This window comes from Scylla paramamosain, chromosome 18 (genome assembly GCF_035594125.1).
Source record: "Scylla paramamosain isolate STU-SP2022 chromosome 18, ASM3559412v1, whole genome shotgun sequence".
Classification (NCBI taxonomy): Eukaryota; Metazoa; Arthropoda; class Malacostraca; order Decapoda; family Portunidae; genus Scylla; species Scylla paramamosain.
The window spans coordinates 4,847,145-4,872,854 of record NC_087168.1 but is presented as its reverse complement, the minus strand read 5'-3'; the positions used below and the strand labels follow the sequence as shown (position 1 = coordinate 4,872,854).

Sequence of the window (25,710 nt, the reverse complement as noted above, 5' to 3'; positions counted from 1 at the left end):
CTTGAAACCTCCCTCTTGAAGGAATTCAAGTCATAAAAAGGTGGAAATACAGAAGCAGGCAGGGAGTTCCAGAGTTTACCAGAGAAAGGAATGAATGATTGAGAATACTGGTTAACTCTTGTGTTAGAGAGGTGGACAGAATGGGGGTGAGAGAAAGAAGAAAGTCTTGTGCAGCGAGGCCACGGAAGGAGGGGAGGCATGCAGTTAGCAAGATCAGAAGAGCAGTTAGCATGAAAATAGCGGTAGAAGACAGCTAGATATGCAACATTGCGGCGGTGAGAGAGAGGCTGAAGACAGTCAGTTAGAGGAAAGGAGTTGATGAGACGAAAAGCTCTTGATTCCACCCTGTCTAGAAGAGCAGTATGAGTGGAACCCCCCAGACATGTGAAGCATACTCCATACATGGACGGATAAGGCCCTTGTACAGAGTTAGCAGCTGTGGGGGTGAGAAAAACTGGTGGAGACGTCTCAGAACACCTAACTTCATAGAAGCTGTTTTAGCTAGAGATGAGATGTGAAGTTTCCAGTTCAGATTATAAGTAAAGGACAGACCGAGGATATTCAGTGTAGAAGAGGGTGACAGTTGAGTGTCATTGAAGAAGAGGGGATAGTTGTCTGGAAGGGTGTGTCAAGTTGATAGATGGAGGAATTGAGTTTTTGAGGCATTGAACAATACCAAGTTTGCTCTGCCCCAATCAGAAATTTTAGAAAGATCAGAAGTCAGGCATTCTGTGGCTTCCCTGATATGTTTACTTCCTGAAGGGTTGGACGTCTATGAAAAGACGTGGAAAAGTGCAGGGTGGTATCATCAGCGTAGGAGTGGATAGGAGAAGAAGTTTGATTTAGAAGATCATTAATGAATAATAAGAAGAGAGTGGGTGACAGGACAGAACCCTGAGGAACACCACTGTTAATAGATTTAGGAGAAGAACAGTGACCGTCTACCACAGCAGCAATAGAACGGTCAGAAAGGAAACTTGAGATGAAGTTACAGAGAGAAGGATAGAAACCGTAGGAGGGTAGTTTGGAAATCAAAGCTTTGTGCCAGACTCTATCAAAGGCTTTTGATATGTCTAAGGCAACAGCAAAAGTTTCACCAAAATCTCTAAAAGAGGATGACCGAGACTCAGTAAAGAAAGCCAGAAGATCACCAGTAGAGCGGCCTTGACGGAACCCATACTGGCGATCAGATAGAAGGTTGTGAAATGATAGATGTTTAAGAATCTTCCTGTTGAGGATAGATTCAAAAACTCTAGATAAGCAGGAAATTAAAGCAATAGGACGGTAGTTTGAGGGATTAGAGCGGTCACCCTTTTTAGGAACAGGTTGAATGTAGGCAAACTTCCAGCAAGAAGGAAAGGTAGATGTTGACAGACAGAGCTGAAAGAGTTTGACAAGGCAAGGTGCAAGCATGGAGGCACAGTTTCGGAGAACAATAGGTGGGACCCCATCAGGTCCATAAGCCTTCTGAGGGTTTAGGCCAGCGAGGGCATGGAAAACATCATTGCGAAGAATTTTAATAGGTGGCATGAAGTAGTCAGAGGGTGGAGGAGAGGGAGGAACAAGCCCAGAATCGTCCAAGGTAGTGTTTTTAGCAAAGGTTTGAGCAAAGAGTTCAGCTTTAGAAATAGATGTGATAGCAGTGGTGCCATCTGGTTGAAGTAGAGGAGGGAAAGAAGAAGAAGCAAAGTTATTGGAGATATTTTTGGCTAGATGCCAGAAATCACGAGGGGAGTTAGATCTTGAAAGGTTTTGACATTTTCTGTTAATGAAGGAGTTTTTGGCTAGTTGGAGAACAGACTTGGCATGGTTCCGGGCAAAAATATAAAGTGCATGAGATTCTGGTGATGGAAGGCTTAAGTACCTTTTGTGGGCCACCTCTCTATCATGTATAGCACGAGAACAAGCTGTGTTAAACCAAGGTTTAGAAGGTTTAGGACGAGAAAAGAATGAGGAATGTACGCCTCCATGCCAGACACTATCACCTCTGTTATGCACTCAGCACACAAAGACGGGTCTCTGACATGGAAGCAGTAGTCATTCCAAGGAAAATCAGCAAAATACCTCCTCAGGTCCCCCCAACTAGCAGAGGCAAAACGCCAGAGGCACCTTCGCTTAGGGGGATCCTGAGGAGGGATTGGAGTGATAGGACAAGATAAAGATATGAGATTGTGATCGGAGGAGCCCAACGGAGAAGAAAGGGTGACAGCATAAGCAGAAGGATTAGAGGTCAGGAAAAGGTCAAGAATGTTGGGCGTATCTCCAAGACGGTCAGGAATACGAGTAGGGTGTTGCACCAATTGCTCTAGGTCATGGAGGATAGCAAAGTTGTAGGCTAGTTCACCAGGATGGTCAGTGAAGGGAGAGGAAAGCCAAAGCTGGTGGTGAACATTGAAGTCTCCAAGAATGGAGATCTCTGCAAAAGGGAAGAGGGTCAGAATGTGCTCCACTTTGGAAGTTAAGTAGTCAAAGAATTTCCTATTGTCAGAGGAGTTAGGAGAGAGGTATACAGCACAGATAAATTGAGCATGAGAGTGACTCTGTAGTCATAGCCAGATGGTGGAAAACTCGGAAGATTCAAGAGCGTGGGCACGAGAGCAGGTTAAGTCATTGCGCACATAAACGCAGCATCCAGCTTTGGATCGAAAATGAGGATAGAGAAAGTAGGAGGGAACAGAAAAGGGGCTACTGTCAGTTGCCTCAGACACCTGAGTTTCAGTGAGGAAAAGAAGATGAGGTTTAGAAGAGGTGAGGTGGTGTTCTACAGATTGAAAATTAGATCTTAGACCACGAATGTTGCAGAAGTTAATGAAGAAAAAGTTGAGGGAGGTGTCAAGACACTTAGGGTTGTCGACAGAGAGGCAGTCTGACCTGGGGACATTTATGGTCCCCTCCCCAGATGGGGACTCCGAGGCTGGTGTAGGAGTCGCCATGATGATTTTAAAATTTTGGGGTGAAGGGTGTGTGTGTTATTAGGTGCTTGTAGTTTTGTGAGGAGGAAGAGAGTTGTCTTTAGAGGGCAGGCTGTGACTGCCCCCTTGTGTTGTGAGACACAAAGGGAAACGTTCAGTGAGGTCACAGCTGGGTTTAATGATAAGTTCACAGCATGGTGTCTGCCACATCTCCCTCACCAACCAAACAGAGGCTGAGGCTGGTGGTTCTTTTAGTGATCACCACAGAATGGTGTTTTCATTTAATTTTGTTTCTTTCCTTTTTGTCCTTTGACAAGAGTACAGCAAAGCTGAAAAGCTAGCTGTGTGTAAGGGAGGAGGCAGACACGTGGTCTGCAGCTTGGGTTCTGGTGAGCATTATGAATTGCATTTATGGCACTACATATTTGTTTTTTTTTTTTTGGTTTGATCACATAACTGATGAATAGTGTAATATACTTTTGCATAATGGATGTGCATCACTGTAGTCAGAGAATTTTTATATAGTCAGATGAGTTAGGTAAGAAGTGTACACAACACAGATAAATTTAGTTTGAGAGTGACTCTGTAGTCATAGCCAGATGGTAGAAAATTCAGAAGACACAAGAGCATAAGCCAATGTGCACATAGACACAACATCCAGCTTTGGATTGAAAACAAGGATAGAGAAAGTAAGAGGGAACAGAGAAGGGGCTACAGTCAGTTGCCTCAGACACCTGTGTTTTGGTGAGGAAAAGATGAGGTTTAGTAGAGGAGAGGTGGTGCTCCACAGATTGAAAATGAGATCTAAGGCCACAAATGTTGCAGAAGTTAACGAATGAAAAGTTGAAAGTGTCATGACACTTGGGGTCGATACCAGAAGAGCAGTCCTACCTGGGGACATTTACGGTTCCCTCCCCAAGTGGGGATTCTGACGCTGGTTTAGGAGTTGCCATATTTAATTCTGAATTTTGAGTGAAGGTTGTGCGTGTGTCAAGTGCATGTAGAGTTATGTGAAGGAAGAGAGTTGTCTTCAGAGGGCAGGCTGTGACTGCCCCTTTGTGTTGGGAGACACAAAGGGAAATGTTCAGTGAGGTCACAGCTGGGTGATTGATGAGTTCACAGCACCCCCTGATCCAGTGCTTGAGATGTCAGTGGGAGTAATTATCCTCCTACTGGGGCCTGGTGCATAGGTTGCTGAGGATGCTGTAAAACTGATCTTTGTGTAGTGTAGTTGGCAAGGATTGATCCTGTCTCCCTCAGAGGCCTAGAGGTTGAGATATGTGGAGATGTGATTGTGAACAAGAAAGTGCATATAGGTATATAGACATCTTTCTGTAGGTAAACCACTTTATGTGGGAGATGTCGGTCTGGTGTGAAGACAGATGTATAGATACTTCAGTAGATTTCCTGGCCATTTTAAGTTATTCCTGTATGCTATCAAACCACCATCCCATTTTTCTTCTGCTATTATTTGCACATGTATTTTTGTGTTACCCTACGTATTTCTATTATTTCTTGATTTATTTTTTGTCTTCTATCAATTATAAATATTCAGTTATTGCATCTTAACAAATTTATGCAACTGTATATTGGTAGTCATTCTAATGCTGTTACTCATCTTGCAGGTTGAATCTTCGCCATGGCTCTGTCAGGACCTTCTGGGAGACACAAAAGGGTGTGTTTCTTTATTATTTTCACCTCAAGAGGTAGCATGTGAATAGGGGAGTGTATCAGGAGTGCACAAATGCCATCCAGTGTTCAAGACGAAAAGTAGCAGAAATTATTCTGGGAATCATAAAGATTAATTTGCAAATTTCTCAATTATTGCTAGAAGGGTCTATGAAAAGCTGGTAATTAAAGGGCTGCAGAAAATCATAGTAGTATTGGCAAAGAGCAGGAGGGCTTAGAAAGGATGGCATGTGTGGGGAAAAAAAATCACATAGGCAGTATTTGAAGAATGATGATAAAAGTTAAAAGAAGTTTATGATACTTTCATGGATGGATCTTGAGAAAGCATTGATGTGATTGGTTTGATGACAATGAGGGGTGTAATGTGTGCTAGCCAAACCTTTCTGGCTCAAGAGGATGTAGTGTATGAGTGAACAGCAGACTGGAGGAAGGAGGTGGCCTCAGTAAGGGGATGGGAATGAAGTGTATTAGTCTGATGGTGTGTTGAGGATGCTGGGGTTATTTGGGCATCATTAGAAAGTGGTGAAGAGGAATTGGTTGGAAGGAGCTTGAGATTTGAATGTAGACTGTTTCCAGAGGATGACTTCAGTAAAACTTTGAACTGAAAAATGGTAAATGGTCTCTAAGATGTAGCCATGTAGGCCTTTGAGGCAAGGGACTGTGCAGCCTGGTAAGCCACCATTAGGTGATGAAGGTTGATATGTGCAGGTGTGTGTGGAGCCTTTTAAAATAATGATAAAAATCATAAAATGGTTCAGTAGATAAATGCAAAGGAAAAATCTATAATATTGGGGGTCACCTAGAGAGTATGAAGTGCAAGTATGTTGATGTTCCCTTTGTTGTAGGATGTTGTGCAATACAAGCTGCAGATTTATTCATCAGATGAACAATAAATATACATTATATTCATAGCCAAAGATAATACTTAAAGCTAAATCTATAATATTTATGCTGAGAACAGATTTCCACAGTACTGAAGTGGATAGTTTTGAGTGTAGTTGTTTTTCTATTTATTTATTTATTTATTATTATTATTATATTTATTATTATTATTATTATTATTATTATTATTATTATTATTATTATTATTATTATTATTATTTATTTATCATTTTTATTTATTTATTTATTTATTTATTTATTTATTTATTTATTTATTTATATTTTTTATTTATTTTTTTACATTCATATGAGTGTCTTTATGTCAAGATTCATGTTATAATTTTACTTCTCATCCACTGCTGCTTCACTTGTATTCTTCAATTATGATCAGTTTGATGTAGATGCATCATATGCATTTCTTTGTAACCTCAGGTGATGTCCCATGAGAATAATGGTCAAGTACCATATAAAAGACCAAGGTTAACTACAGATGTTGGATATGAGAGCCAGACAACATTGTGCTTCAGACCTCACAGCATTATCAGCACCTCGGGCAAGTTCCCAGGGAAACACATCCTCAGTAGTGTTCATGGAGGTGAGTTTTGTGGGTTTGGATTTTGCCAAAGTCAAGTGTTTAAGGACATAAACAGATAAAGTGAAGTGTGCTGCTCTTAACCCTAGATCAGTAGACCTGTGAGTGTAACAATTATGATAGATGTCTGCCAGTTGGAATCACAGTAGGAAAAAAATAAAATGTGAAAACACCTTATTTATTCCAGATGATACTGTGGTACAAAAATAAGGCTTCTGGACTCCTACTTGCTGTAACTGACTGTAATTAAATTAAATTTAATCCAACTCGAAGATAATTGAAAAAAAAAATATCGAAAGAAAAAAACAGTATTGAGATCTTCTGTTCTTCAAAGTGAAATACAGCAAAACTCTTATAACTCTCAAGTTTCCTTTCTGACCATTCCATTGTTGCTGTGGTAGATGGTCAATGTTCTTCTGAACAGTGGTGTTCCTCGGGGTTCTGTTCTGTTACCCACTCTCCCTATTATTCATCAGTGATCTAAACCAAACTCCTTGTCCTATCCACTCCTACGCTGATGATACCACCTTGCACTTTTCCACGTGTTTTCAAAGACGTCCAACCCTTCAAGAAGTAAACAGTTCACACAAGGAAACCACAGAATGCTTGACTTCTGATCTCTCTAAAATTTCTGATTGGGGCAGAGTGAACTTGGTATCGTTCAATGCCTCAAAAACTCATTCTTCTATCTATCAACTCGACACAACCTTCCAGACAGCTATCCTCTCTTCTTCAGTGACACTCAACTGTCCCCCTCTTCTACACTGAACATCCTTGGTCTGTCCTTTTCTTATAATCTAAACTGAAACTTCACATCTCATCTCTAGCTAAAACAGCTTCTGAGACATCTTCAGTTTTTCTCACCCCCCCCCCCAGCTGCTAACTCTGTACAAGGGCCTTATTCGTCCATGTATGGAGTATACTTCACATGTTTGGGGAGTTCCATTCATACTGCTCTTTTAGACAGGGTGGAATCAAAAGCTTTTCGTCTCTTCAACTCCTCTCCTCTAATTGACTGTCTTCAGCCTCTTTCTCATAGCTGCAATGTTGCATCTCTAGCTATCTTCTACTGCTATTTTCATGGTAGCTGCTCTTCTGATCTTGCTAACTGTATGCATCCCTTCCTCCCAAGGCTTTGCTGCACAAGATTTTCTTCTTTCTCTCACCCCTGTTCTGTCCACTTCTCTAATGCAAGAGTTAACCAGTATTCCCAATCATTCATCCCTTTCTCTGGTAAACTCTGGAACTCCCTGCCTGCATCTGTATTTCCACTTTCTCATAACTTCATTTCCTTCAAGAGGGAGGTTTCAAGACACTTATCATTAAGTTTTTGACTGCCACTTTGGACCCTGTTCAGGAACTGGCATCAGTGTTTTTTTTCCTCTCTCCCTTGGTTGGTGTCCCTCCTACATAAAAAGGCATGATAAGGGCTCCAGTCTTGCCAAGTCATTAACTTTTTTGAGTTATGTAAATCCCCCATTCCCCTTCCCCCCATTTGCATAAGCAGTCAAAATTTTGAAAACACTGCACTACACAGCAGCACTAAAAGCTTAAAACAAAACTTATCAGTGAAGGGGCTGCTGTAGTCATATAGTCCATGCAGAGGGAGGCCTTGTGGTAAGATATAGATGTTGTGTAGGACTCAGTCACATGTGTCATTGTGCTTGCTGTGTTACATGCAACACCAAATAATTATCATGGAGGTGGGCCAAGGATGATATTAGACACTGGTCATTTTCAATATTTAATTCATCAAAATTAAGTACAAAATCAGTTTCCGTGAAGCAACTTGCAATTTGTCTTCCACTTAGTTTAGTCGCCAAACGAACTCACATTTAATAGATCATGTCAGCAACATCATACACAGTATATAGAAACACAATATACAATTTCCTATAACTAAACATGAAAGTAATACAAACATCCTACAAATCATATCAGTTTCCTCCTTTAGTCAATTAAATAATTTTCCTAGACTGCATTACACAACTTTTGAGCTCTACTTACAAGCAACAAGATATGCTTCTCCATCTCATCTCAGCCTCTCTGGTCTGGGACTGGAACCTCTGCCTCTCTGTCTACTACTGAATTATTCGCTGTTACATGCTCTAATGTACCACCCCTTAGGCATGGTGAATCATGCACCTCTAACCAATGACACACTACTTATTGACCTTTTGACCTATCAAACAGTACATATGACTCTTCAGAAAATACACTTGACCAATCACAGATTACCTCTGGCCAATCAGAAGTTAAGACAAGGTACAAGGCAGAGTGTATGTAGGCACTGATATGTTTCCATAGGTTGACCTTTTTTCCCTGGTAGTTTACTTTCCCCTTTCTCTTGTTTGAGCTCTGCCTTCTTGATACAGTATCCTATGTTAACCCTCTTTTCCTATAGTAGTGACCTGCTTCATGTGTGTTGTTTTTGGCTTTGGTATCTTGTGCTGATCCCTTCTTGTTGTTCTGGCCTTTTGTTTGTGCTATCTGGTTCCCTAGTCCTGGATATCTGGTGTGAAGATGTGAATTACCTTTCTGGAGGGGACCAGCTTGTTATTTCTCTGCTCTTCTTATTTATTCTATTTTCTTTTTTCTTTCTTTTCTTCGCTTCTTTCTGTATTTCTTGTTGCTTCATTTTTTTGTTTCTTCATTCCTTTCTTCATTATGTAATATACTGCTGCATTCAGGGTTACAACACATTTCACAACAATACTGTGTTACATACAATTACTTAAATTCACTGCACTGTTCTTTATTGTACTGTACAACATAAATTGACAACAGAATGTGGTTAAAACTCGGCAACTTGCTAAGATCGGTTTTTTTCCATTATTTTATTTTAAAATAGATTTTTTTACTGGATATTTCATTGCCATGTTGTGTTATATAAAATTTTGAGTTATAAAGGTTTTACTGTGCATGAAATTCAGCAAAAAACTGGTACAGTAGTATTTTAGTATACATCCACGTTGGAGCAAGTCCGGCTTGGTACACGTTCTGTTTGGACCCGATAAAAATTGCTTGGTATATGACCTTTGTTTGGAATGCAACTCACATGGTAGAACTTGTATGAGCCAAAATGACTCATGACACTACACACTTCCCTTGTTTACTTCTCTGGAGATAAAGTCACAACTGCTCACGAGCAGTGCCAGGGTGGCAGGACTCTTTCCCAACAATAACACTTCCCTCTTCCTTCCCAGCACCATCCTAGTAGGCACTTGACTCTTCTCAGGTGAGGTTAAATTTTAGTTTATTTCATCTAATTGCTTTTGTATTTACTGTATTTGATGACATATAAGACACACCTTTCTTCATAGAAATGGTTAAAAAATCACCCTGCATCTTATATGCAAATGTGAGGCCTCCCATATTAATTTTGAAATTTCCTTCACCCATACACCTGATGATTTACACCACTGTATTATAGGTAAGGGTGCTATATCATATTTTAAACCATAATATGATGTAAGGAAATGTTGAAAATGAAAACGTGGCCATGTTCAGTGACATGTCAAGTGTGTTGTTGACATCTCGACAGCTGGACTGTGTTCTTCATCTCACCTCCATGACAAGGCCACTACCTCTGTTTAGATTTAGAAATAGATGTGATAGCAGTGGTGCCATCTGGTTGAAATAAAGGAGGGAAAGAAGAAGAAGCAAAGTTATTGGAGATATTTTTGGCTAGATGCCAGAAGTCATGAGGGGAGTTAGATCTTGAAAGGTTTTGACACTTTCTGTTAATGAAGGAGTTTTTGGCTAGTTGGAGAACAGACTTGGCATGGTTCTGGACAGAAATATAAAGTGCATGAGATTCTGGTGATGGAAGGCTTAAGTACCTTTTGTGGGCCACCTCTCTATCATGTATAGCACGAGAACAAGCTGTGTTGAACCAAGGTTTAGAAGGTTTAGGACGAGAAAAAGAGTGAGGAATGTACACCTCCATGCCAGACACTATCACCTCTTTTATGTGCTCAGCACACAAAGACGGGTCTCTGACATGGAAGCTGTAGTTATTCCAAGGAAAATCAGCAAAATACCTCCTCAGGTCCCCCCAACTAGCAGAGGCAAAACACTAGAGGCACCTTCGCTTAGGGGGATCCTGAGGAGGGATTGGAGTGATAGGACAAAATACAGATATGAGATTGTGATCGGAGGAGCCCAGCGGAGAAGAAAGGGTGACAGCATAAGCAGAAGGATTAGAGGTCAGGAAAAGGTCAAGAATGTTGGGCGTATCTCCAAGATGGTCAAGAATACGAGTAGGGTGTTGCACCAATTGCTCTAGATCATGGAGGATAGCAAAGTTGAAGGCTAGTTCACCAGGATGGTCAGTGAAGGGAGAGGAAAGCCAAAGCTGGTGGTGAACATTGAAGTCTCCAAGAATGGAGTGTTGGTGCACTGTATATCGAGTGTTGGTGCTCTGCATGTTAATTGTTGGTGCTCTGCGTGTTAAGTGTTGGTGCTCTGTGTGTCTCAGTGCAAGTGCCTTGTATTCTGCGTTGCCCTGCAGCTGTCTTGGAGTGCTTGTGAGACCAGTGCTACTTTGTGAAGGCATTGTTCCAGCTCTCTGTGAGAGGTGCTGTGTTGTGAGTGCACCGTTCTGACACTGGGATGGCACTGCTATGTTACTGAGTAAGAATAGTGCTGCAACTGTAAGCTTCATAAGACTACACAGAGCTTGCCTTTCATCTCTTTCATCATGGGAATCTACACTAATTGCCTCATCCCTTAAGTTGTCTTGGTCTTTGTTGTATTTATATTTATTTGCTGCATAACATTAATTTTTTTAATTCTCTGTAGGTTGGCAGATAGGACAGGACCAGCCATTGGACACGTAAACACCACTCACATTCTTTCCATTGGATAGAGTTCAACCGTGTCCCCCTTCCCTCCCTAACCCTCTACCTGATGCCACCCCTCACTCAACCCCCTTCTTTAATTGACCTCCCCAGGCATAACTTCTCTCACTGTCTATCTGCCAACCCCACTTGCCTTGGTAGATATTCCTCCCCCACCTCTCCTCCCATCACTACTTGACTTCTTCCAGAACATTAATATATATATATATATATATATATATATATTTCATATATCAGATAATTCTAAGATTTTTATTATTTTATTTACTTATTTTTTTATTTATTTATTTATTTTTTTTTTGATTGCAGATAAACATCCTCTAATAATATTTCCCACAAATTAATAGAGTACTTTCATTACAGAAATTAACATTGTCTGTTTTCTGCTTTTATAACAGGTGATTAACAACTTTGGTTTATATTTCAGGTCATTTAATTTTTATCTGCCATAACAGGTACTTAATGTTCATTGTTTTAAATTACAGGTAACTAGCATTAAATTCCCCCTTATCTCGCATCAATTTTATTTTATTTTATTATTATTATTTATTATTAATGTTCTTTCTTTCTCAGATACATTTCTTAATTCCCTACACTAATAATAGCCCTACAAATTACAGCAGAAAATTTACCATGGCACTGCAGATGACCTGTACAAGTTGCTTTGGAATGTTTGGCCAACTGTCTTTGCTGACAAGAAAAATCTTGTTTGTAGATTTTGCCAGGTAAGAGAGATGTTGGAGAACCTGAAGGCAGAGCATAAAAGGATCAACGCCTTGATTACCAAGGTGGAATTGCTGCAAGAGAGTGTCTCGCTTAATGTGGGAACGACACCAGCACCTGCCACCTCTCTGCCTGCCCTGAGAGTTCCTGATGCTACTAATGTTCCTGTTCCCGCACAGGAGGATTTTTTAATCGTCAGGAACAACATGATCTCCAGGAGGAGGATCGTACCAATCACTACATGTCAAAACTGCTTCCAGATCCATTCAGATACAGGAGATGATGAGGACACTGAAGAAGGTAGGCTTGTTGGAGACTCCATTGTGTGGGATCAACTAACTGAATTTTGTGGCAGGGTTCCTAGAACCAGGAAGCATTTTTGTATTCCTGGGGGCAGTGCTCAAGATGTAATCACTGCCATGGAAGAAGTGATGAGTCAAGTGCCCACCAACACTACATACGTCGTCCACGTTGACACCAATGACATGCAGAGGACCATATCAGAGGAGCTTCTCAACAAGTATCAGCAGATGATAAGAACATATAAGGATAAATCTAACAGAGTTATTGTTTCAGGCATCATCACATACATGCAGGCTGACAACCAGCCTCAGTTGACACCTTGCCAACCTCTGCAGCAAAGAGAACATTGACTTTGTAAACACCTGGGATAATCTTCATTATGATTACTCTTATTTTCAGGTGATGGCTTGCACCTCAGCCAGGTAGGCACCGCCCATTTTGGCTGCCTGCTGGATGGCACAATGAGGGATTGCCTCACAAAAAAAAATAATAGTAATGTCCTTGCTTGCCAAGCCAGGGCAGACTAGCTAACCTAATAAATGTGCAGGCATCTATTAGAAATAAACTCAAGGTTTTCTATGTGAATGCTCATAGCTTGCACAACAAGTTTTCAGATCTAGAGGAAATAGCATTCTCAGAAAGCTACGATATAATCAGCTTAACAGAATCATGGTTAAATGCAGAAGTCAGGGACTATTTGGCTGAATATAAGATTCCCAGTTACATAACATTTGAAAAAACTGAGTACATAAAAATGAAGGTGACATCTTATTTTTACATAAAAACCAGTCTTAACCTAGTACAGTGGAACCTCAGTTGCTGAACTCCTCCCTTTTTTAACAAATTGGTTTTCTACCAAAATTTTGAACTAATTATGGCTTTGTTTGTGATACCATAATTCAGTTCTAGAACAAAGTTACTTGATTTCAAATTTGAAGACATACCAAAAGCTGCTGTTTATTACTAATTTATAGTTTCTGTAAATATTTACTTAATTTTTATATACAGTGGAACCTTAATTACCGAATGTCTCCCTTTTCGAACAACTGGGTTTTCAAACAAAAATTTTAACTCATAATTGCTTCAGTTGCCATACCATAATTCAGTTTTTTAACAAAGTTACTTGATTTCAAATCTACAAGACATAGCAAAAACTGCAATTTATTACTAATTTATAGTTTCTGTAAATATTTTCATTTTTATATATTTGGAGAGACACAGAGGGTAAGACGGCAGTTCAATCTTTGAAATAAGTTAACTGTTACCCTGTTGAAGAACCTCGATGCAAACAAATAGAGTTTGCCACTCATGAGTAATCCCGAGCCTCCTGTGGCTCTATGTGTGACCCACAGCGCCATCACTACTGCACAACTGCATTTTCCCGGTAGCTTTTCCCAGCAGCAAGATGTCTAAGTGTTATGATCACCTTCATTTTGGCAGTAAGAGGGTTGCTCCTCTCTGTGTTACTCTGTAAGGCTTCCCTCACTTGATTGGTGAGAAAGAATGCATGCATGGTTACTCTGAATAATATCTTTTGATAAGTTCTGTGTCACCAAGTTCATTCAATGCATCCTTTCTGGATAGAAAATTTCTAAACTGGGGATGCTGTGGAGCAGGCATCTTTGCAGTGAGAGCGTAGGTCATTACTCACTAAGACATGGTGGATGGGTGTCTGAGAATGGATTAATCTATTTTACATTGATTCCTACGAGGAAAATAATCTCGGTTTTTTAACATTTTGGATTTCAAACGGCATTCAGAAACAAATTAAGTAAAAAAACCGAGGTTCCACTGTATGTAGAGGAGACACGCAGAGTGTAAGACAGTAATTCAATCTTTCAAATAATGTAAATGTGATCCCATTGAAAAGCTTCAATGTAAACAATGTTCAGCGCTCAGGGGTAATCCCAAGCCACCTATGGCTCTCCCGACGAACCCCAATGCCATCACTAGTACACAACTGCATTTTTCCAGCAGCTTTTCCTAACAGCAAGATGTCTAAGTGTTATGATCACCTTCATTTAGGCAGTAAGTGGGTTGCTCCTCTCTGTGTCCCTCTGTAAGGCTTCCTTCACTAGATCAGTCTAAACAGTATCTTCTGATGAGTTCTGTGTCACTAAGTTCATTCACTACATCCTTTTTGGATAAATGATTTGTGAGCTGGAGATATTGTGAAACAGCCATCTTGGCTATGGGAGCATGTTATAAGCTGCTAAGACAGGTTAAGGTTAGACTAGTGTCTGGGAACAGATATTTTATATTGATTCCTATAGGGAAAATAGCTTCGGTTTTCAAGCATTTCAGATTTCAAATGGCATTCAGAAACTAATTAAGTTTGAGAACCGAGGTTCCACTGTACCATTATCAAAATCCCTTGTAGCAAATGTAGATACTCTACTTGTATTATTAAAAAGATAACTGCAGGATGAAATTAGCAATAGCTTTTGTGTACAGACCTCCAGCCCAGCCAGTCCAAACTAACCATGACATTTACAAACAAATTAACAAATTAGCACTGCAATCCTGGGTGACTTTAATCTATCAGTGACAAAGTGGGGCAAACCACTCACTTTTAGTTTTGTCTTGTCCTTGGTCCCAAACCATAATTTTCCAGTTATTTCCATCTAAACAAAATAAAAAAAAAAATATTTTGATCCTGAAACTTTGCTTTCATGGTTAGAACAATGAATTAACATTTTTGCCTTATTTCATTATAGTATGGATTACTACTGGTTTTCATGTCAGATAAAGACCTTTGCAAAATCTCAGTTGCTTATCTGATTGCTTTTGAAATGTTGCAAATAAGTTAAAACAATGAAACAAAGAATATAAAGTGTTCTAAAGATTTTTTATTTTAATAAGATCATTCTTGAACTGAGCAGATCTAGCAAGAAATTTCTCATATTTAGAAGAATTTGCTTACATTTCAGAAATCTCATATTGTACAATAAATCCCTGTAGTCTGGTACAGTGCCTGATGAGTGGAAGCTCACTAACGTAACTCCGATTTTTAAAAAAAGGCAGTAAATCTTTTAACGGCTCAATTATCGGTCAATCAGCTTAACCTCAGTCATTTGCAAAATGCTAGAAACACTTATAAGACAGACTTCTTAATCAGTTAGAGGAAAATAAACTGCTTAAAAATACTCAACACAGCTTCCGAAACAAACGCTCTTGTATAACGATCCTCAGACTTCTACAATATCCTGAACCAGTATGACTGAAGCAAAGCAATAATATATCTCAGTTTTCAAAAGGCCTTTGACAAAGTCCCCCGCAAATGTTTACTGATAAAACTTATGCAACGTGTTGAGATGGGTGGAAAATTGGCTAAACAACCATAAATTAAGTAGTAGTAGTAAATGGAAAAGCATCCAAGAAGACTAACGTAACCAGCCGGGAGACACAGGAGTCAGACTTAGGACCTGTTCTCTTTATTTATATAAATGAGGGTGTTACCAGTATAATATTGAAGTTTGCTGATGACACCAAAATAGTGAATTACATAGTCTCTAACAAACAAGTAATAGAAATGCAGAAAAATCTAGATAAGTTGTCTGAGGGGGGCCAAACTGGTAAATGAGTTTTAATGCAGATAAGTGTAAAGTGCTTCACATAGGGTATTGAAATGAGAAATCAAGGTATATTTTAAACAGTACCCAACTTAAAAGTGTAGATAGTGAATTTGATTTAGGAGCAACAATATCAAGTAACCTAAAAGCTAGCCAACAATCTTCAGAAGTCATAAAGAAAGCAAATAAAATAATTGGCTTAATTGGCAGATCTTTTGAATATAAATCTAAGGATACCATCCTCACTTTGTATAACTCTTTAGTCTGTCCCCTTTTAGAATATTGTGTTCAAGCATGGTGCCCCTATTACCAGAAAGACATTGATAAATTAGAACAAGTTCAACATAGAGTAACAAAAATATTACCAAGCCTAAGAAACAAATCATATGAAGAGTGTCTTAAAGAATTAAATCTATTCCCATTAACACAAAGAAGACTAAGAGGCAACTTAGTACAGGTCTTTAAAATTATCAAAGGCATTGATAACATGAACTGCAGTGAACATTTCACGATAGATTTTTCAAATAACATGCAAAGAAACAGTTGCAAAGTTGTTGGGAAATCATTTAACTTATGAATGAAAATAATTTTTTTCACAGTTTAATTAATCTATGGAATGGGCTTCCTCTAAATGAGATGGACTGCAACACCAAAGAGACTTAAATGTTGTCTAGACAAATATTTTGCCTTCTAATCCACATCTAACATTGTTTGTTTGTTGGTGATGTACTTCCTTGGACCCAGGAAATGGGGGCACCTCATTTCATCTATTTTCACTCTTTCCTATAAAATTTCCCTTGGGTTTTTCCCTCTCTAATCCTATGTCATTTATTTCTTACCTGTTTTCCTGTACAGCTTATGCTGGAGGGAGTGGAGAGTGGGGAGAGACCCTTCTGCTTTGCTGTCCTTTTCTTCTTTCACCTTAGTAGTCCTAGGAGGAGGAGGCAGTAGACACCTGCCGAAACGATAATTACTCCCAGTGAGGTTTAAAGCACTGTTCAGCGGGTGCTGTGAACTTATCATTAAACCCAGCTGTGACCTCACTGAACATTTCCCTTTGTCTCACAACACAAGGGGGCAGTCACAGCCTGCCCTCTAAAGACAACTCTCTTCCTCCACACAAAACCACAAGCACTTAATAACACACACACCTTTCACTCAAAAATTTTTAAATCATCATGGCGACTCCTACACCAACCTCAGAGTCTCCAACTGGGGAGGGGACCATAAATGTCCCCAGGTCGGACTGCCTTTCTGTCAACGAACCTAAGTGTCTTGACACCCCCTCAACTTTTTCTTCATTAACTTCTGCAACATTCGTGGTCTAAGATATAATTTTCAATTTGTAGAACACCACCTCTCCTCTTCTAAACCTCATCTTCTTTTCCTCACTGAAACTCAGGTGTTTGAGGCAACTGACAGTAGCCCCTTTTCTGTTCCCTCCTACTTTATCCTCATTTTTTATCCAAACCTGGATGTTGCGTTTATGTGCGCAATGTTTTAACCTGCCCTTATGCCCACGCTCTTGAATCTTCTGAGTTTTCCACCATCTGGCTACAACTACAGAGTCACTCTCAAACTAAATTTATCTGTGCTGTATACCTCTCAACTAACTCCTCTGACTATAAGAAATTCTTTGACTACTTAACTTTCAAAGTGGAGCACATTCTGACCCTCTTCCCTTTTGCAGAGATCTCCATTCTTGGAGACTTCAGTGTTCACCACCAGCTTTGGCTTTCCTCTCCCTTCATTGACCATCCTGGTGAACTAGCCTTCAACTTTGCAATCCTCCACAACCTAGAGCAATTGGTGCAACACCCTACTCCTATTCCTGACCGTCTTGGAGATACGCCCAATATTCTTGACCTTTTCCTGACCTCTTATCCTTCTGCTTATGCTGTCACCCTTTCTTCTCCGTTGGGCTCCTCCGATCACAATTTCATCTCAGTATCTTGTCCTATCGCTCCAATCCCTCCTCAGGATCCCCCTAAGCGAAGGTGCCTCTGGCGTTTTGTCTCTGGTAGTTGAGGGGACCTGAGGAGGTATTATGCTGATTTTCCTTGGAATGACTACTGCTTCCATGTCAGAGACCTGTCTTTGTGTGCTGAGCGCATAACAAAGGTGATAATGTCTGGCATGGAGGCGTACATTCCTCACTCTTTTTCTCGACCTAAACCTTCCAAACCTTGGTTTAACACAGCTTGTTCTCATGCTATACATGATAGAGAGGTGGCCCACAAAAGGTACTTAAGCCTTCCATCACCAGAATCTCATGCACTATATATTTCTGCCTGGAACCATGCCAAGTCTGTTCTCCAACTAGCCAAAAACTCCTTCATTAACAGAAAGTGTCAGAACCTTTCAAGATCTATCTCCCCTTGTGACTTCTGGCATCTAGCCAAAAATATCTCCAGTAACTTTGTTTCTTCTTTCCCTCCTTTATTTCAACCAGATGGCACCACTGCTATCACATCCATTTTTAAAGCTGAACTCTTTGCTCAAACCTTTGCTAAAAACTCTACCTTCGACGATTCTGGGCTTGTTCCTCCCTCTCCTCCATCCTCTGACTACTTCATGCTACCTATTAAAATTCTTCGTAATGATGTTTTCCATGCCCTTGCTGGCCTAAACCCTCGGAAGGCTTATGGACCTGATGGGGTCCCTCCTATTCTTCTCCGAAACTGTGCCTCCGTTCTTGCACCTTGCCTAGTCACTCTTTCAGCTCTGTCTGTCAACATCTACCTTTCCTTCTTGCTGGAAGTTTGCCTACATTCAGCCTGTTCCTATAAAGGGTGACTGTTCTAATCCCTCAAACTACCGTCCTATTGCTTTAATTTCCTGCCTATCTAAAGTTTTTAATCTATCCTTAACAGGAAGATTCTTAAACATCTATCACTTCACAATCTTCTATCTGATCGCCAGTATGGGTTCTGTCAAGGCCGCTCTACTGGTGATCTGGCTTTCCTTACTGATTCTTGGTAATCCTCTTTCAGAGATTTTGGTAAAACTTTTGCTGTTGCCTTGGACATATCAAAAGCTTTTGATAGAGTCTGGCACAAAGCTTTGATTTCCAAACTACCCTCCTACAGCTTCTCTCCTTCTCTCTGTAACTTCATCTCAAGTTACCTTTCTGACTGTTCTATTGCTGCTGTGGTAGACGATCACTGTTCTTCTCCTAAATCTATAAACAGTGGTGTTCCTCAGGGTTCGGTCCTGTCACCCACTCTCTTCTTATTATTCATTAATGATCTTCTAAACCGAACTTCTTCTCATATCCACTCCTACGCTGATGATACCACCCTGCACTTTTCCACGTCTTTTCATAGATGTCCAACCCTTCAGGATTTAAACATTTCATGCAGGGAAGCCACAGAACGCTTGACTTCTGATATTTCAAAAATTTCTGATTGGGGTAGAGCAAACCTGGTATTGTTCAATGCCTCAAAAACTCAATTCCTCCATCTATCAACTCGATGCAACCTTCCAGATAACTATCCCCTCTTCTTCAATGACACTCAACTGTCCCCCTCTTCTACACTGAACATCCTCGGTCTGTCCTTTACTTATAATCTGAACTAGAAACTTCACATCTCATCTCTAGCTAAAACAGCCTCTATGAAGTTAGGTGTTCTGAGATGTCTCCGCCAGTTTTTCTCACCTAACTGCATGCCTCCCCTCCTCCCACAGCCTCACTGCACAAGACTCTTCTTTCTCTCACCCCTATTCTGTCCACCTCTCTAACACAAGAGTTAACCAGTATTCTCAATTATTCATCCCTTTCTCTGGTAAACTCTGGAACTCCCTGCCTGTTTCTGTATTTCCACCTTCCTATGACTTGAATTCCTTCAAGAGAGAGGTTTCAAGACACTTATCCTTCAATCTTTGACCACTGCTTCGGACCCTTTATATGGGACTGGCATTTCAGTGGGCATTTCTTTTTTTTTTTATCAGATTTTTGTTGCCCTTGGTCAGTGTCCCTCCTACATAAAAAAAAAAGTCAGGTCACCTCATGAGGATCTCAAGGTTTGTTTTAACCTCTCTCTCTCTCTCTCTCTCTCTCTCTCTCTCTCTCTCTCTCTCTCTCTCTCTCTCTCTCTCTCTCTCTCTCTCTCTCTCTCTCTCTCTCTCTCTCTCTCTCTCTCTCTCTCTCTCTCTCTCTCTCTCTGCTACATAGTTTTATGAGGGCTATGGAAGCTTTCAAGAATTTCCCTTATTCTTTTTTGGGTAAATTTCTTGCTATTTCTAGCTGTAATTTGAAGGCTATCTCAGGTAGGTTGTTTTTAAGGCCCACACTTCTATTTACTTCATGCACGAGTTGTTCACGATTCTGATCCTAAATTTATCCTACTTTTCTTTGACTATTGGGATATTTGTCCTCATTTTTAGTATGGTATTGTCCAGTGAGGCAAATCATGTCATGGAGTTGTCTGAGGAAATGTCTCACTACTCTGGGCCAATCAAACTTGTCTAAAGCCTGTGACACATTCCACTACTGCTTCAGTGCTCTCCTGGGCATGCATATCATGAAATGTACCAGATTTTTTTGCTTAATTTTGCGAGGGCTGCCAGTAGTGTACCTCTTAGTTGATGTGGCAGTTTATTGCAAGTATCACATGTTGAAACCCAGTATACATACATGCCAATATACATACATGTTATGCAGTAGAGTATCTGGTATTATAGTTATCCACACATCCTGTATTCCATATGAGTGGTGGCACGTAACAAGGCTCCAACGCAGCAACCCCCATGAAAACTGTTTTATTCCATATAACACTAGTTTAACCTGTCCTCAATGCACTGGGATTGAATGTAAGACCCTTGTTGCAGTGGAAGTATGGTTGATAGTCCCTACCAAAAAAACTTCTGTTTTCAATCTTCCAGACAGGCACAGCTGCTGACCCAGGCAGGGGTTGAGAGAGAAGGGTACAATATCCCGTAGCAGTGAGTGGGTAAGCGAGCCAGTTTTAGGGGTCGAGAGAGAAAGGTCTAATATCCCATAGCATGGGTGGGGTAAGACATTGGTGGGAGTGTGACGTCACGCACTGCATGGGTGTATGATAATAATAATAATAATAATAATAATAATAATAATAATAATAATAATAATAATAATAATAATAATAATAATAATATTATTATTATTATTATTATTATTATTATTATTATTATTATTATTATTATTATTATTATTATTATTATGTTTTTGCACTATTATTATCATTATCGATATTAACATGTACCACTATTTTTTAACCAATATTGTACAGAAAATGAGGTTGAAGTTCAGTAATAGCTGATAAATACACTGAGAAAATAAAATTATTTATTTATTTTTTACTAAAAATAAACATTCATAATTTTACTAAAATTACTAAAGCATTTAAAAAAAATCAGAAATAATGCATTTCATGCTTCATTTTGATAACATAAATGAAGGCGGTATCTCAAAACTTAGAAGAGTTATAGTTTCCATATCACTGAACTTTAACCTCATTTTCTAACTTTTTTTTATGCAGCGCATTGGACCCTTGCTATGTGCCACCACTCATATCACCTGAGTAGATGTAACTTTCCAGTGTTATTATAAGGTTGCACAAACTTTGCTTTATTGTTACTGCCATCACCATGGTAGCCATAATGCTCACTAACATTAACACCTTGTAATTATTTTCTTCAAATAGTTACAGTACTTTCTTGACATGTGTCCACTGCTGAGACATGAGGGAATTAAGTTTTGAGTATTAATTGCAAGAAACATCCTAGGTTATTTGTTATTTTTTCCAGGAGGGAGTGATTTATTTATTTTTATTTATTTATTTATTTTTTTTTTTATTTATTTATTTTTCCAGAGGGAGTGGAAAACATTCTCAGTGACATCTTGTCAACAAACACTGGAGCTGAGATGCCTCACATCACACCAAAGTATCTCCTTGCCCACTCTAACCTTGGAGACATCACCGAAACAATTTCAAAAAATTTTGAAAATTTGAATTTGAAAAAATTTGAACATCTCATTAAAGAGAAAAGAATGGCAACCACAAAAGAAAAGTATAAGAAGATGGACTCCAGAGACCTGTTGGACTTACTGATGATGTCACCATTCTGCAAGAACATTAATTATGTGAAAGACGAAGTACAGGTGAGTTTATACCGGATGGATGAGGCAACCTCTGATGATTGCTGTGTTCTCCCACCCTCCCATTTACTGAAACCAACAAAGAGGGAATTGCATTCAGCAGAAATCTTCACAGAATAGATAAGAGGTTTTAGGGCTAGATAAGAAAAGGACATGGCATGCAGAAAAAAAAAAAGGAAAAGAATAGGGGATGTATGTGACACTGTGTAAGGAGTGGGAGTTGAAGGAACAAACATGATTGAAGGAAAGTAATGGAAGGGGAGGAAAGTTTGTGCACATGTAATTACACCAAGAATTTCTGTAGATGAAAATTATAAAAAATTTGAGTGAAAGAAAATTTTGATATTGTAGAGGAAGAGAAATGAGAGGGAAGGTTGTGCAAATTGTCACACCAGGAATGTAAATGTGGGAGTGTTTATATGAAAATTATCAAGAAGTGTATTGAGTGAAAGAAATTTTTGGTATCATTAAGCATGTGTGTGTGTTATAACTCTGAAATTTGAACTGTGGAGTAGGAAAACTTTTGCATCACTTCAGTTGGAATAATGTGGTTTTTTGTATTGATGATATGAAACTATAAAATACAAATCTTAATACTGTGTTGCTGAGAAGGCCTACTGTAGCAGTTAAATATGTACAGGGTAACAGGGTATTCTCTTCCTCTTATAAGATAATAATCTGTTTCATTGCAGGAAAACAACAATTGCACAGAGACTGAATATGGAAACACATCTAAGGGAACTGTTTTCCTTGTCCTGAGTAAAGCACTAAACTCATTAGTTCCCCAGTCTGTGTGGGGCAGCCAAGAGAACTACAACAGAATGGAGTTCTTCATGTGGCAGCTCCTGGACATGGGAGTGCATGACACCATTAGTATTGGTGTACTGCTTGATGGGATGCAGCTGAAGGATGTGCGGTAAGGAGGTCCAGCACTGACCATCAGCATTATCACCCCTTGACTGTTATTGTCATCATTACCATCATCATCCTTCACACCCATGCACCATACAGCTCTGTCTTTTCAGTGTCCACAGCAGTTTGTTTAATCTAATTTTCTGATGCTCTGCATTTGTATTTTGTTTTTATTTTGGCTATTTCATTACAACAAATGTTCATCTATTACTAATTCTATACATGACATGAACTTGATAGTTGTCAAAGTACAGTAAGACCCAAGAAAGGAATAGATTGTAAAGGGTAAAAATTTCAGTGAATCATTGTTCAAAGGTGTAAAGTAAAGGTGATGAATGCTGAACTGCTCATCTCAAGTAAAATGAGGGACTTGAACATAATATTTGAAGATGAACTCTCATTCACTTACCATTTAAACAATGTTGTTAAGGTTTGTCACTACAACCTAAGAAGAATTTCAATTATTAGTAGATATCCTGATCCTAGCAAATTAAATTACATGCTTTTTATTACTTACAATATATAATGATTCTTGTAACTGTTTGTTAATCTACTTAACAAAGACTTGGCTTGTCTCCAGTCTTCCTTAAATTGGGGCATTCGCTATGGGCTGAGTTGCCAGTGATTGCCGGCTGTTTTTAATGTAGGGGTTGGTCAGCACTCCCACAGTTTTCAGAAGCACATTCTAAAACACATCTCATGACACATCTTGATGCACTGTATTTAAATGCTACAAAACATTGGTCCTAAGTGTTTATGGTAACAGTATTCATGAGATCTGGTGATGCACACACTACAGAACAGTTATTATAAGCTAAATGCTTGTAACTATGCTCTCAGTATTTTCACATTTATTTCTGGTCTCCTGCTACATATTTAGTTTGAAACATTTTCCATTGGTTTCTACAGGGACTAATGTTTTACCTGGCAGGTCCCCAAAAGAGCCAAGCAATTATTATTTGTGCTGACAGGATGTTGTGAAGGCCGAAACCGTGCAGAGATGAAAGGACTGGCTAGTGTCAGACACACTGACTTCTCCAAAACACCCAACAAACCTGAGGCAGGAGATGCGAGTTTGTAGTGCTGTTGTAAAATCCCAGTCTGTACATGTGTTGTGGTTGATTGCATGAACATATCAGGAAAGAAGAACTAGTGTGCAAAAGGATTGATTGTATTTCCAAAGAAGAAAGTAGCAACTCAGGGAAGACATTGGGAGACAGGATGTCAACAATCAGCAATTCAGGGAAGACACTGGGAGACAGGATGTCAACAGACAATTGGCAACTGAGGGAAGACATTGGGAGACAGGATGTCAAGAATCAGCAATTCAGGGAAGACACTGGGAGACAGGATGTCAACAGACAAGCAGCAACTGAGGGAAGACACTGAGAGACAGGATGTCAACAGACAATCAGCAATTCAGGGAAGACACTGTGAGACAGAATGTCAACAGACAGGCAGTAACTGAGGGAAGACACTGAGAGACAGGATGTCAACAGACAAGCGGCAACTGAGGGAAGACACTGGGAGACAGGATGTCAACAGATAATCTTCACCAGTATCTCACTAAGATTTGGCATCAAAACATGGTTGTGTCTTTCATATGTACCAGGATTTATATACTGGTAGGTTAACTGTATAACTTAAATGGATAAAGAAAGGTCATTATAGAGAGGAAAAAAAATAATATTTGTCCCAGGGTGATGACACATCCCAGACCCAAGATAATGTGCATAATACTTATTTTGCCACATTTCTTGCTCGCTGCTTGATGATGGTGGCTGAAAATGTTCCTTATATTTTATTGGTTGCTTTGATAGCACACAAATGACAAAGATTTTTTTTTTAGCTGACCACCTTTTATTTGTAAAATTCAGTCAGCTGGTGAATCTGGCAGTTTTCTAGACCACAGTGAATGCCCCATTTGCTCAGCCTGGCTGGTCTTAGGCTCACCACTTCATGCAAGCACTCCTTCATATCTTTTTAAACTACATTGGCTAACGGTGATTGCTTGGATTAGATTTAAAATCTGCTTATTAATGTTCAAAGCCCTTAAATACATTTATCCAGCCTATATTTAAAACATACTCATTAATTATTTTTCCATCACTAACATGTCTGAAGGCAACTGATGACCCACACTTGCTCCTAATCCCTCAGTGGAGATACCTGCCTGTTATTGCTGTACAGCTTTAACTATTTTGGGCCAAAATTTTATAAGCTGCCCTCCTTTGTCAAGGATGTACCCACTGTTCATGTCTTCAAGAGGTTGAAGACCCATTTCTTTTAATTTGGTGCATGATTCTGGTTCTGAATCAACTTTACTGAATTCAAGTTATAGCTGACTATAGACTGTGATAACTTTTCCACACTCTAACCTGTTCTTTTAATGTATAAGCTTGACTGTGGCCCAGTTTCTTGCTTGGGACCACTGGAGTTGTTCAAGTGCACTCACTTTTACTAGCTGTGAGATTATGGTTCTTATGATTCTAATACTCTTTAACACTGAAACCAACTGTATCTGTTTTTAAGGTCATATAGAGGAAAAAAATAATAACTATCATCATCATCATCATCATCATCATCATCATCATCATTATTATTATTATTATTATTATTATTATTATTATTATTATTATTATTATTATCATTATTATTATTATTATTATTATTATTATTATTGAGTAATGAGTTCCTGACTTTTTTTTTAAATGGGTGAAGGACCTTCCACCACAAGAAACAGTCTACATAGTAAGTAAATTCTTTGTGTGGATTGTAGAAAAATTAATTGTTGTAACTCTGAGGTCGGTCTTTTACCAAACACAGATGTCAGGAGGTGCCTACCAAATATTTTATTTTCCCAAGAATAAAACAGAGTCACTTCTGCAGAAGACAATAAACTCCATATGTGAGGTGATGCCATCAGACAGTGAGGTCAAGGGTGTCTTAATAAAGGTACTGCCAAAGAAATCAGGAGGGGTGCGCCCTCTCTTCAGGGAAGAAACCAGACATAGGCAGTCTCAAGATATCCTTGAAGCAAGACTGCTTCTAAAGTATTTGGTATACATAGAACAACAAACCCTGACATCAGTCTCTTTCTCTAATGTTTGGCAGAATGCCCTCT

At 39.3% G+C, this 25,710-nt stretch overlaps 1 protein-coding gene across 6 annotated transcripts in view; it reads left to right on the top strand.

Moving 5' to 3' along the window:
• LOC135109049 (uncharacterized) overlaps positions 1-25,200 on the top strand; it is a 39,970-nt gene extending 14,770 nt beyond the window's left edge. For 2 of the 6 annotated variants that reach the window (XM_064020043.1, XM_064020042.1), the window contains exons 2-6: positions 4,538-4,587; positions 5,916-6,078; positions 21,388-21,677; positions 22,367-22,590; positions 23,518-25,170. In XM_064020043.1, the coding sequence (XP_063876113.1) occupies positions 4,552-4,587; positions 5,916-6,078; positions 21,388-21,677; positions 22,367-22,590; positions 23,518-23,554 (750 nt within the window). In that variant the 5' untranslated portion in view covers positions 4,538-4,551 and the 3' untranslated portion in view covers positions 23,555-25,170. Of the gene's footprint in view, positions 1-3,226; positions 3,302-4,537; positions 4,588-5,915; positions 6,079-11,652; positions 11,961-21,387; positions 21,678-22,366; positions 22,591-23,517 lie in introns of those variants that run through there. The other 4 variants (XM_064020044.1, XM_064020041.1, XM_064020040.1 and 1 more) reach the window with 4 other exon arrangements.
• The last annotated feature ends 510 nt before the right edge of the window (positions 25,201-25,710 follow it).